The 12,497-nt window shown below is 44.9% G+C and overlaps 2 protein-coding genes and 1 non-coding gene across 4 annotated transcripts; all 3 read left to right on the forward strand.

Moving 5' to 3' along the window:
- Positions 1-38: 38 nt before the first annotated feature.
- UPF3B (UPF3B regulator of nonsense mediated mRNA decay) lies at positions 39-7,209 on the forward strand. 2 transcript variants are annotated; one of them, XM_054641758.2, is made up of 10 exons: positions 41-288; positions 519-625; positions 738-844; positions 1,575-1,673; positions 2,006-2,116; positions 2,800-2,843; positions 3,446-3,634; positions 4,129-4,280; positions 4,972-5,284; positions 6,117-7,209. In XM_054641758.2, exons 1-10 carry the CDS (start codon positions 109-111, stop codon positions 6,261-6,263), a joined length of 1,449 nt encoding a protein of 482 aa, XP_054497733.1. In that variant the 5' UTR covers positions 41-108; the 3' UTR covers positions 6,264-7,209. The 2 variants fall into 2 exon arrangements, with proteins under 2 accessions (XP_054497735.1, XP_054497733.1); XM_054641760.2 differs by lacking the exon at positions 4,972-5,284 and having other exon boundaries at positions 39-288.
- On the forward strand, positions 7,196-9,178 carry RPL39 (ribosomal protein L39). Its single transcript, XM_054641765.2, has 3 exons — positions 7,196-7,351; positions 7,548-7,651; positions 8,877-9,178. Exons 1-3 carry the CDS (start codon positions 7,349-7,351, stop codon positions 8,923-8,925), a joined length of 156 nt encoding a protein of 51 aa, XP_054497740.1. The 5' UTR covers positions 7,196-7,348; the 3' UTR covers positions 8,926-9,178.
- On the forward strand, positions 8,633-8,760 carry LOC129126051 (small nucleolar RNA SNORA69). Its single transcript, XR_008535037.2, has one exon. It is a non-coding gene; the product is annotated as a small nucleolar RNA SNORA69 (small nucleolar RNA).
- Positions 9,179-12,497: the final 3,319 nt, after the last annotated feature.

The following is a 12,497-nucleotide window of genomic DNA, read 5'->3' on the forward strand; positions in this document are numbered from 1 at the left end:
TGGTAGTCCGGCAGAGGCAGCGGCACCTTTAAGGCGCAGTCTCGCGAGAGGCGGCGGTGATTGGGTGCGCGCGGCGCAGCCCGGGCCGGAGTCAGGATCGGGATCGGGATGAAGGAGGACAAGGAGAACGCCAGGCCCAAGGAGCGGCGCGGAGCCTCCGCCGGGCCGGGCGTTCTGCTGCCCGCGGGACCGGGCTCGGGCCCCGCTGCCGGCACGGACGGCAGAACCGGCGCCGCCGAGCTCGATCGCCTGGAGCGGCCCAAGGACAAGAAGGAGACGCTCAGCAAGGTGGGGCCTGCGCGCCGCCGGGCACGGCGCCCTCCCCGGTAACGGGGCTCACCGTCTGTAACGGGCCCCTCCTCCCTCCGGTAACAGGGCTCCCCCTCTGTAACGGGACCTTCCCCCGCTAACGGGCCGCTTGCGGGGGCCTCCTGGGACGGGACGTGTCGGGGGAGGCGCGGTAATGACTCGTCCCCGGCGCTGCCGCCGCCCTGAGCGCCGGTCCTGCCGTGCCGCAGGTGGTGATCCGCCGGCTGCCGCCCAGCCTGACGAAGGAGCAGCTGGAGGAGCACCTGCAGCCTCTGCCCGAGCACGACTACTTCGAGTTCTTCGCGAACGACTCCAGGTACGGCCGCCTGCCCAGTCCGGGCGCTCCCGGGAGCCGCCGCTACCGCCAGCCGGGCCCCAGTGGCGCCGCCGCCTCGTCAGCGCAGCGCTCTCGGTTTGTGTCTCTGCAGCTTGTACCCGCACATGTTCTCCAGAGCCTACATCAACTTCAAGAACCAGGAAGACATAGTCCTCTTCAGGGATCGCTTCGACGGCTACGTTTTTGTCGATCACAAAGGTAAGTGAACGGCACTCGATGGATGTTGCTGCTTCCCTGCTGTCTGTGCCGTGTGCTGGCTGAGCTTTGGAGGGGTGGGTGTGAGCAGCCACGTCGGACTTGTTTGTGTTTAGTGCCTCAAAAACAGTTCCAATGCCTCTAGAAATACGTACATACATAGATCTGATAACATTTAAGTCCTTTAAATGAGCTGGTTTGTAGTGTCACAGCACACTGTGTTTGCCATACCCAGCTGGATTCGTGCAGCCATAAATGTAGTGTTCTTGTCAGAAGATAAAGCTTTAAAGCCTGCTTGTCTTGTGTTGCATTCTGCGATATTTTGTCAAAAATTGAGATTTGCCTCAGTTGTATTAGCTTAAAATATTCTTTCTTGCACAGTGAATGCAGAGTCTGTAGGATGAGGCCATTACATGGTGTAGTGCTGCTGAGGTGGTGGAACTGACAGTCATGGGCAGTCTTAAATCTAGTATGTCCTTCTTGTCAGCCTGTGAGTTTGCTGGTTTATTAGTATAGTGACAGTGTTAAGGTAATGAATTCTGCTGTCTGTAGAGTGGTTTATTTTTTTATTAAATGGTTTTCTAAATACAATAATGTTTTTATGCTGTGTAAGTAGTCTCTTCTAGTATTGCATATTTCTTGTGAGACTCACCTTTCTGCTTTAGATATGGACAATATAATCTATTTTATATCTGTTTCATCTTTATTTTAATGTATTTTTTTCTCTCAACAGGTCAGGAATATGCTGCCATAGTTGAGTTTGCACCTTTCCAAAAAGCTGCAAAAAAGAAGAGTAAGAAAAAGGATGCCAAAACTGGAACTATTGAAGATGGTATAACAGCAAGCTAGTTTGTTTTTGCATGTGTAGACTTGAAACTCTTAGAAGTAATTTGAATGTAATGTTTTTACTGTGACACTATAGTTCCACCAATAGGATGTTTGCTTAATTATATGTGAAGTTTATGAGCACTGCTTTGTCAGCTAGAAATCTATTAAATATGATTGTCCCAGACAAACAGCAGCTCATTTGAGCTGCTAACTTGTGAAAAGGTGGCATATAAACAACCCAGCTGAAGTAAATGTAACTGAGCAGTGCATGATGTAAATACTTTTCATGCTACAGTATCACTTCTTCCCCCCCTTTTTCCCTTCTCTTCTGTGTAGATCCAGAATACAAGAAGTTTTTGGAAAGTTACAGTGCAGATGATGAAAAATTAACCTCCACTCCTGAAACTTTGTTGGAGGAAATAGAGGCAAGAAACAAAGAGCTAATAGGTATGGAAATCTATGTACTATAGTTACATTTTCCTAGGTCACAAAGAAACAAACATGTTTTGTAATTTGAAGCTCAGCCTGGAGGAGACTGAATTCTTTTGTGTGCCTGCTTACTATTTGTTAAACATTTAGGCTAATATTATTCTGTGTTTTGTTTTGTTCCAATGCTCTAACTTCTTCTGTAGGCATAGGTTTTAGATGACAAAGTTCCTTCCTGTTGCAGATGTATGTTAGCCAGAGCAGGCTGTGGAGTGGCTGCATTTCAGTGAGATGGTGTTTAATGCACAGTGCTGTGATCATGATGTTCCATGCAGGCACAAGTTGAGATAGTGTGGTTGGGTAAAATACCACTAAAAATGGCCAGGTTGCTTTAAGTGTCTTACAGGGATCTGTTTAAAAATGAGTGTCTGGGAAAAGCCTAATGCAGACTGAATGTAGAGAGAGGTGTAAGGAAAATCCTGTTAGTATCCTAAAGAAGTTTATAGAATCCTAATAGTTGCCACTGTTTGGAGATAGGTTTGGAATACTTTTTTCACTGCTGTGTTGCTGTATATGAGAGAAGGGAAATGTATATGACAGGCAGGGGGATGTGTAAGGCTCTGTCACTTTATACAGAGCTCTGTTGTAGGTATTACAGTATTGGATAAGGCAAGATATTTACATTTGTTTTATCTATTCTCCAGCTAAAAAGACTACTCCTTTATTGAACTTCTTGAAAAATAAACAGGTAAGACTTACCTCCAGAATTTTCTTGTTGTTTGCAAGTACAGTTTGGTCATTGTATGCTGATACATTTCTGCCCTTCTTTCTGAAGAAGGAGCTTTTGACCTGACTTGTCAACTTCTGGTTCATATATTTTAAAGGAGTAGAATGTTGAAATGATGGTGCTTTGGATACATTCTGCTCACAGCAAAATACCTCTTTTTGCACTGACAAAACAGATTCATTGTAGAGCTTCCATTTTTAGTGCAGTATGGCTGAGGTCCTTGTAAGTGATCCTTCTCCTGATGTTATTTTAACTTTTAGCAATGGAGAAAAGCAGAGGTGGGGCAGATTTAATTAAAGTTGGAATGATAAAGTTTGAGGCCACTGATGTATTTGAGTTTTTTAAGACAAATTAAGTTTAAGACAAATTAAGTACAAATTAAGGCTTATGAGTAAAAAAAAATACTGCTGCAACATGTTCAGGTTCACAGCAGCAACAGAGATGACAGGACTTTTTTTTTTTTCCTTTTATAATAGAGGCAGCTTTGAGGTGAGTTGTTTGATGGCTTAAAGAGATGTTTTCTTCTGTGGAGAGACACTTTCTCTTTGTTTTTGCATACACAGAGACTGAGAGAAGAAAAAAGAGAGGAGAGGAGGAGGAGAGAATTAGAAAGAAAAAGACAAAGAGAAGAAGAAAGAAGAAAATGGAAAGAAGAGGAGAGAAGGAAGAGAAAAGAAGCAGAAAAATTGAAGAAAGTAGACAGATGTCCAGAAAAAGAAAGAGACAGATCAAAAGAAGAACCAAAGATTAAGGTCTAGAACAGTTCTTTATTATAAACTGTTACACTCCCTTTTCCCCTATTATTTGTATATCAGTCTCAAAATGTACTTTGGGTATTGTGTGAAGAATCATATGAGTTTGGTGTTAGTAAATGACCAATTTTTTGTAATATTCAGTAATAGGCATTGTAAAGGTTTACATGCTGTAATGTTTCATAGTAATATTTAAAGTTTTTGTCATGTGACTGTTGTACATGCTGCGGTAAACAGGATTGTGAATTCACTATGGAATGGAGACTATTTTTAAGCTTTCTAAAACAGCCTGGTTTAGGAGAAAAATCTTAGTCTGCTGTGTGAATAATGCTTACTCATACACTCCAGCTTTTAGAAATACTGTGATTTGCAGTAATATTTCTTTAATGTTTACTTCTTACTGGCCTGTGGTTCCTTTGATGCAATTTCGGTGTTGTGCCAGACAATATGTGTTAGAGTGAGCTTTTTAGTTGAGACTTCTGTTTTCTTTGTAGCTACTTAAGAAGCCTGAAAAAGATGAAAAAGACTTGGAGAGAAAAGAAAAATCCAAGAAACTGGAAAGAGAGACTCTGAGGGAGGAAAAAAATGCGAGTAGTGCATCTGCCAAACGATCTGATGGGGAGACAAAAGAAGAGAAGGCAAAAAAGTATTCTAGTACTTGCTATAAATATATATGTATCTATAACTTGTTTCCTGATTGTACTGAGGCTTAGGCTGCTCTGCCATGACCATGTTTTGAAATTCCTTTCAAATGCTTTTTCTCATATAAGGCATGAGCTGTGTTCTCTGTGCCAGTGCACATCCCCATGATTACAGAAAGCTCTGTGAATTACCTGGAAATTCTTCATTAGTGGACAGATTTCAATATTTTTACAACTCATTATAGGAACTCCACTAAGGAAGCCCATATGTAGGTGAATGCAGCAGGCTGTGAGCACTGTCCTTGCAATGAGATAATTATTATAACCATGGCAAGAGGAGAAGTGTTCTCCAGTTACCAGTTTCTCTAAGTCTTGTAAAAAGTCAAAGTGGAAAGTGTAATTCTCAACAGCTCCATGATCTGTTTGAGGTTCAGTTCTGCCATGTGAGAAATACAGATAAGACAGACAAATTCAGATGTTTTTTCAAAGCTAGAAGAGATTAGGCTGGGAAGCTCTAGTGGTCAGTGTCCTCTCTGGCTGTCATGCATGACTTGGGCTATCACAGCCTCCCAAGAGCTCCCTAGTACCTGCCAGTGTGTCATCTTCCTATTGCACATTTACACCACTATTACATTGATCTCCCAACTCTGTTTGATGAATCTTTTGAGCTTAATTTTCAGTTTTGTTTTCATACAGATCGGAAGATGAGTGTGTAAAGGACTACAGGGACCGAGATAGAGATTTTGACAGAGACAGAGAATATGAGAGAGCACAGAGAGAGAAACTGAGGCGCCAAGAAGAGGAGCGTCGGAGGCAGAAAGAGCGCTATGAGAAAGAGAAGGTTTTTAGAAGAAAAGAGGAAGAGGTGAAAAAGGAGAGAGACTTACTCAGAGAAAAGGGAAAGAAAAGTGATCTTACAGACTTTACCAGCAGCACGGACAAATCTGAGAAAGTAACCAAAGATGATAAAAAAGAGGATACAATTAAGAGGGATCGTATCAGAAACAAGGTGCTGGATTTCTTTAAATTCATGTGTTGATTCATAGGGATCTGTGGTTTTTAGGATAAAAGCACTTCAAGGAAAGAACCATGTGGTTTCTCTGTTGAAACTTCTCCCTGTTCTGCAGCAAACTCTGCCATTGCTAGAAATGTGCACTAAAATTTGCTTAACAGTGGTATTTCTTGTCACTGTGTAAGAACTAATCCAAGAAAACATGGGTTAAATTGTAAGACACTGATCCCTTTTTATTTGCTGACTTGTGCCGTAGGCTGTCTCTTTAAGGTGTTGGTAGAGTATCAGTAATCTGTTTGTGTCTGCTGATCTTATGATGCCTGAAAATGCATCTCAGAGTGGGAGTGTGATTGAACAGGTTCCTTAAAATAGGAAACTGCAACTTGCAGAATATGACATGTGCTCTAGGTTCAGGAAATAATGTCTTGAGTGTAATTTTATGTACTCTACAAAATCTGTTTTTGCAGTATCTCTGTGCTTGTTTTCTGTATCACTTAAGACATTGTCAGGTACAAATGAAATTCAAGGTTTTGAAACTTCGAAGTTGGCCTCTCTTCTGAGAGGATGTTAACTGAACTCAACAGGAAACTCGTTACAAATAACCTCAACTCTGAGCAGTGTTCATTGTGGTTTGAACAGGGACGTTGCTTTTCAACAGAGACAACCTTGATTTGGGACAATTGAAGTTACTTTGCCACCACTGTGGAATAATTAAACTTAGCCTGAAAAGTTTGAATTTGAGCCATTTCTAATACCATAGAAATGATGCCATAATAACCCTGAGAGCAGGGAGTTATGAAAGAATCTAAATAGTTTTGATTTATTTCAGGATCGCCCAGCAATGCAGCTGTACCAGCCCGGGGCCCGAAGCCGGAGCAGATTGTGTCAGTATGAAGACAGTGCTGCAAAGCCCCCAGATCAGGGAGTGGATAAGAAACAAGAGGGTGAGAGCAGTCACACGAAGGAAGAGGAGTGACTGACGTGCCAGCCTTATGTGTTCTGACTGTCTGTGCAGCCAAAGAGCATGTACTACGCAATCCAGAAGTGCCTTCGGAGCGAACAAGGAACAAAGGAAGACAAGGGGGCATTGTGCTGTTGGATGTTTCTGGTTAAAGAAACTCAGTTGTAGATTCCAAATTTGAAATGTGTTCTCATTGTAATATTTTCAGTTATTTGAACTTATTTTCCCAGCATCTAACTACAGCAGAGAAGAGAATCCTTGCGAAATAGAAAGACTTTATGGCCTTAAGTTTGATAATAAATCAGTTGTGGTCAGGAGGGAATGACACCTGGATCAAAAGCCAGAGCTCTACTCTAAGGCAATTAGAGCCAGTGTTGGATGCACTGAAGCAGAGCAAGCTTGGAGTTGCCTGGAGTTAACACAGGTGTTGCTGTGTTCTGTGGCGCTCCTGCGTGAGGCAGTGAAAGCTGAAGTGTGTCAGTCTGGCACTGAGACACATACACAGGCTGGGGCTGTTGAGGTACCAGTGGATAGGAGCCTTTTGGCACACAAGGAGCAGAACATCTGGCAGTGCAGTAACCATGTTAGGGAGGGAGAGACCGTCCTCTTCAGTGGTTCTCTGGATAAAGTAACTTAAGTTGGAGTGTATGAATAAGCTGGCTTAATAGTTGAATATGACTTTATAAATTCTCATGTAAAGTCTCCCTACATTGAAATGCTTATTTTTCATCAAATGTAGCTGGTTTGGGCATCCTGTTCTTTTCCAGCATCTTCCCTTGACTCAAGTCTGAAATGTTTCTGAACTCCTGCCCTCTCGGAACTGCTTCCTCTTCCCTCATAACTTGAAGTATTGTTTTACAGTCCAGAACGAGACTTCGCCAGTAGCAGGTCCTCCCAAGCTAGCGAATTTTAGCCATAGCTGTTTTTTGTACTAAACCCAAATAAACTCGCACAAACTCGCTGGGCCGCCGCCGTCCCTCTGTGCGTGCGGGGCCGCCGGACCGGCAGGGGGCGCTGCGCCCGCGCCGCCGCCGCCGCCGCTCCGCCCTTTCCGCCTCCTCGGACGCCGCCATCGCCGGGACGCCGCGCCGCTCCGCGCCATGGTGAGACATCCGCGGCCATCCGCGCCCTCCCGCCGCGCCCCGAGCCCTCTCCCTGAGGCCGCCGTGCTCGGGGGTCCCGCGGGCGGGCGGCGGGGTGGAGGGAGCGGGAGGGAGCCGGGGGCGGCGTTCCCGGCTGGCCGAGGCCTGGCGGCTGTGCCGGGCTGGGTGAGGCACTGACCGCTGCGCTCTCTTGCAGTCGTCGCACAAGACATTCAAGATCAAACGCTTCCTCGCCAAGAAGCAGAAGCAGAACAGGCCCATCCCCCAGTGGATTCGCATGAAAACCGGCAACAAGATCAGGTGAGGAGCTCGGCCGGGGCTTCCTGAGGAGCTGCGGCCGCGCAGGCTGAGCCGGGCGGGCCGGGCTGAGGGCGGGAGCTGCTGGCGTTTGTGCCGCCAAGGCGCGGTTTGTGCCCGGGAGGGCCGGGCAGGGATGGTCGGGCAGCCGAGGCTTCCATGCCGTTTTTTTCTGTAGTGGTTTTGCGCCAGTTCTCTGCAAATGCCCACAGACGTTCAGCAGTCGTACACGTAAAGTGAAAACCTGAACTGTACGTGTGGATGATTTATTCCAGATTTTGTTCTCTGGTAGCTTCTCTGTTCCTGACGTTCACCGTCCCAATACCTGTCTTCTCTCATAGCTGCCTCTTTGGGCTCCTGCATTTTCAAGGAATGGTTCCCGAGCATGGATGCTCTGGAGTTCAGGGAGCAAAGGAAGCAAAGGACTTGTTGGATTTATGGGAAGTTAGATTGATAGTATGAAATGCTGGCACCTGACTGTAGAATTAATTTGTCATAGTTCCTTGCTTTCCTCTTGTGTTTGTTCTCGAGCATTGTGCTTAGGGAAACGCTGAGTGCTCTGACACACTGGGGGCACATGGTCCATGCACATGGTCGTGCCTGTCCAAGCCCTCTAGTTGAAAACTTGCAGCATAGGTTTTTATTTCATACACTCCTTCGTCTGGGCTTCTTAAGGCAACAGAATTCCCTCTTCTCTTTCTCTCTTTGTCCTAAGTAGTGAGGAGAGCAGCAGCAGCACTGGCTGGCTCAGGCAGTGGCCCAGCACAGCATTGCAGGGTTCTGTTCCTGTAGCTGCTCCCAGCTTGTTTCTAGGTGGGATCAATGGTGTGTGCACTCAGTTGGATCCTTGTGTGCCAGGTTACAGCTGGGTTCTCTTTCAGCTGAATCACAGTACTCTGAAATACTTGACCATAGGAAAAAATCACAGATCTTGGTTTCCTGGCTTGAGTAGCTGGGCCATGGGTTCTGTCCAAGCTTTGTGTTAAAGCAGGCTGCAATTGCAGTGCTTCCTGCTGTGGGAGTGCTGCCATTTTCCTGCTGAGAGCAACTCTGTTAACACTCTGCTTTCACCCACACCCTGGTGAAAGCATTTGTTCTTAACATGGACAAGTACATGCTCACAAATTAGTGTGCTTTCATGGAAGAGACTTCTTCCATGTGCTGTTCTGCTTTCATGTTTAACAAATGTGTGTGTGCACTTTGCTAATTCACTCTGCTTTTGTCTTAGGTACAACTCCAAAAGGAGACACTGGAGGAGGACCAAACTGGGCTTGTAAGAGAGACTGTCCCAGGAGCTCTAATGAACATTGGTCTTTCTGTGTCAGATCCATAACAGCCTCAAGTCATTCCTTCTGTGGTGCTGGAGTGCACTCCCCAGTGTGGGGTTTTTATAAGCTGGTCTGGGATGTTGTTAACTGGGAAAATCTTTGTATCTGAAACATGGAGACTGTGTTCTATTAGTGTTCTTTCAGGCATCACCGTGAGCATTGGCACTGTACAGGCTTACTAATAAATATGGACCTGAATGACTTTGGGTTTGGAAATTATTTCATATGTATGTGGTGGGATTGTAGCAATCAAATTAATGGTAATGTTAGTTATGTTCTCACTTAATATGAGGAACCTTGGCAGCTCTTTTCAGGTAGAGTAGGCTCTGTCTTCCTTTTCACTGACTGTAAACCTTCAGGAGCAAAGCACCAATTAAAAAAAAAGTCAAAATCAGACCTGAAGAAAATCTCTTACAAAATGCAGTACTGTAGAGTGCAGTGCATGTCTGTGTATATAATATATTATTAATTATATAATATTAACATGAGTTTTGCTGAGGAGTCTGTGTTGGTTTGATAAATCAGCACCAACCAACTACACCAAGGTGCAACTTAGTATAAAACATTCTCAGCAGACAGGTAGAAATTTAAGATGGGGTTCAAAAGGAGAGTTTGCAGCTATTTAAAAAGGGGGAGAGGAAAAAGGGGATTAAGGGTCTCTGGTCTCTGGCACTCCAGCTCCCCTGTGCTGGTATTCTCTGCTGGGGCCTGTGAAACCAATTTACTGCAGGGGAGTAGAGGAGCAGCTGTGGCTCTGCACCCAGTCCTCTCTGTTCACTGCTCTGAGCTGGGGTGGCAGCTCTGGTCAGCAGGAAATCCCTGCTGCTGTGAGCCTGTCCTGGGCTGTGGCCAAGCCATCCTCACACTGAGGGCTGCCAAGGTGCTGCTTCATTCCCAGCTTCAGCCTCAGCTCGTGGGTCTGTCCTGAGGGGCAGCTTCCTGAGGAAGCCTCAGGCTGCCATACCTTCTGGGTTGCTGCTTTTCACACTGAAGGGAAATAGATTTATCTCCTTTGTATTGCAATCTTGAGAAAATAATTCTAGTACAGCATGTGCCAAAGAGGTAAATGCTCAGAAATACACATCTCACTCAGAGGTCATGAGGTGCCTCCTTCCTAAGGTGTGCTGCAGGGTTCTGTAAGTCAGGGTGAGCAAGGCTGGGATTTTTACCAGCTTCAAGATACTTCAGAGGTATCCTCTAGCTCCATATCCTGTCTGGAAAGAGTCTGGACTCCATCATCAGGGGGAAGCAGTAAGTCACTGCAGCAGGAAAGCAGCAAACAGCAGTGCCAGAGGTGTTTGAACAGAGGCTCATGTGCTGCAGCCACTCTGACCTCAATGATTTTTAAAGCTTTTCTGCACTCTTTTTGAAGTGAGTATTCAGGAAATAACAGTACTGCTGAGAACTGGAGTTCTGCCTTGGCATCCAGCTTACCTCCTCCAGCCTCTCCACATCATTGCTAGCAGGCAAAGCTGCTCATAGAGTTTCTCTGTAATTGTGTCTATGGGGATCTGGCTGAGGAGGAAAACAGCAATTTTATGGACTTGAGAATGGAAAGAGACAGTTTTTTCCATGGCATTTGTGGGAAAACTTTCCTGAGCAACAGATTGGACAATTTATTACTTTTTATTAGAAAGTCTCCCTATTACTATCATGACTAATATTTTTATTAGGTGGAAGTAGCTTCTATTAAGGAACTTTTGGAAAATAACTCCTTGTATTATTTTCCCTGTATGACTGAATCTGCTTTTCAAGCTGGACATTAAGGGATAGCACAAAGTAAATTGAGAACAAATTAAAGTTAGGTTAAAGTCAATCCTCTGCAGAACCCTAACCAAACAAATATCTCTGGGTCTGAATGTTTTCTGTTGTCTGTGGCAGCTCTCTTTGCCCTCTCCTCCCTGTGAGAGGGGATCAAGAATCTCTGCAGAACTGAGCTAACATATGATAACTGAGACATCAACAGAAGCTTTAAAGAAAAAATATTTGGCTATTTAATCCATTGATTTTTGTGGACATGTTTTGTTTTCTGAGTGAAAAGCAAAGTTGGAGCTGATTGTATACTTGAAGAATATTTTTCTAAACATGTCTCTGTATCCAAATCAACTGCAGGTATGAAAATGAACTGAGCGAGACAAAGGGGACAAAGGGGTGGGTCACTGGAAGGAAATTTTTTTTTTTTTTTTTCTCAGTGGAAAGGGACCCACCCAGGGCAGGGGGTGACATGGTGAGGATGTTGTAATACATCTAGAGAAGCAGAGTTCTGGTCTTGCTCTGAAGTCCCCACCTAATTTGTCTCAGCACAGAATACTGGGTCAAACCCATGACCAAAAGATGAGGGCACAAGCTGTCTTTAGAGGGTTTTGGTTATCTCTCAAGAGGAGGTAATAACTGAAAATCATTTTGTGGTATTTAGGTGCAGCATTTGTCAGCAAAATTTTACTTTCAAATGGAACAGTTAAGTCCATGTTTCTGGGTGGAGCATGACTAAGCCACAGGTACTATTGCCAAGGAAATGGCTCCTTCAAGGAAATTTTCAATTCCACTGTTTACTCTGTGTCTTACTCAGAGGAGGAGGTAAGAGCCATCCTGTGCCCCTTCCCTGACAGCTGTAAAAGGGTAACAGAAGACTAATAGGTAAAAAAATATTTTGTCAGTCCTGTCTATCTTATCAATGGCACTTTGGTTACCAGAGCTTGACACCAGTGCTGTTCATGGAGTTTGTGCTGGCATGAGCACACTTGTGAGAAGCCAGCCTGCTCTCCCATGGCATGGACGTGGCCACAGCAGTTCAGAAGGAGCTGCATTGTCAACATCTTCAATCTATTAGAGCTAAAGCATTACAAGACTGTTGTAGATCAGGCATTAAATCTAGTTCTAGTGTGTTTTGTATGTATCTGCTGCTGACCTCAGGGGTTAAGACATCCAGACACATCTATATATCCACCAGGCACCTGGACTGGGCATTATCCAGTCACTGGATCCCTGTTCATTCATGTGGAGGTTGCTCTTCCACATGTCATTACTGAGGACTGGGTTGGTTTGGTGTCCCAGCAGTCTGAATATAACTGGAGTTTACTCAGGATCTGTGAAACCCCCCCAGCTCCAGTTCCCCAGAGGAAGTCACCTGTGTGTCTTTGTGTATCTTTCTGCATCAAGATGCAAATGCACCTGTGTAGCCAGGCCAGATCACCTTGAGTCCCTCAGTCACCCCTGCAGGCCCCCTGAAAGGCAGCTGGAAAGAAAGAAAACCACAACTGCCCCCCTAAAGGAGTTGTCCCTGCAAGGGCTGCCCTGGGGAACAGAAACTCCCCAGTTCCTGTCTGAGAAGCATTTCTCAAACACAGCTGCTATTTAAGGGTGTAGGAATAGTCTCATGCTGATGAGAAAGAGGAAGGGGCTGTTGTTTTTCTGAAGATATTTTGAAGCAGTACTGGCCTTTGAGAATGTAAAAAGCAAGTTGAAATCATCAGGGCAGAACTTCATTTGGTGAAGAAAACACAAACAGGTGAGCAGGAGCA

Source organism: Agelaius phoeniceus, chromosome 14 (genome assembly GCF_051311805.1).
Source record: "Agelaius phoeniceus isolate bAgePho1 chromosome 14, bAgePho1.hap1, whole genome shotgun sequence".
Lineage (NCBI taxonomy): Eukaryota > Metazoa > Chordata > Aves > Passeriformes > Icteridae > Agelaius > Agelaius phoeniceus.

Bases quoted from the DNA above. Each gene is read 5' to 3' on its own strand.
- UPF3B (XM_054641758.2), top strand. From the start codon at position 109: ATGAAGGAGGACAAGGAGAACGCCAGGCCCAAGGAGCGGCGCGGAGCC. The intron at 626-737 runs GTACGGCCGCCT...GTGTCTCTGCAG, and splicing joins TTCTTCGCGAACGACTCCAG to CTTGTACCCGCACATGTTCT. The intron at 1,674-2,005 runs GTATAACAGCAA...TCTTCTGTGTAG, and splicing joins AACTGGAACTATTGAAGATG to ATCCAGAATACAAGAAGTTT.
- RPL39 (XM_054641765.2), top strand. The intron at 7,652-8,876 runs GTGAGGAGCTCG...CTTTTGTCTTAG, and splicing joins AAAACCGGCAACAAGATCAG to GTACAACTCCAAAAGGAGAC.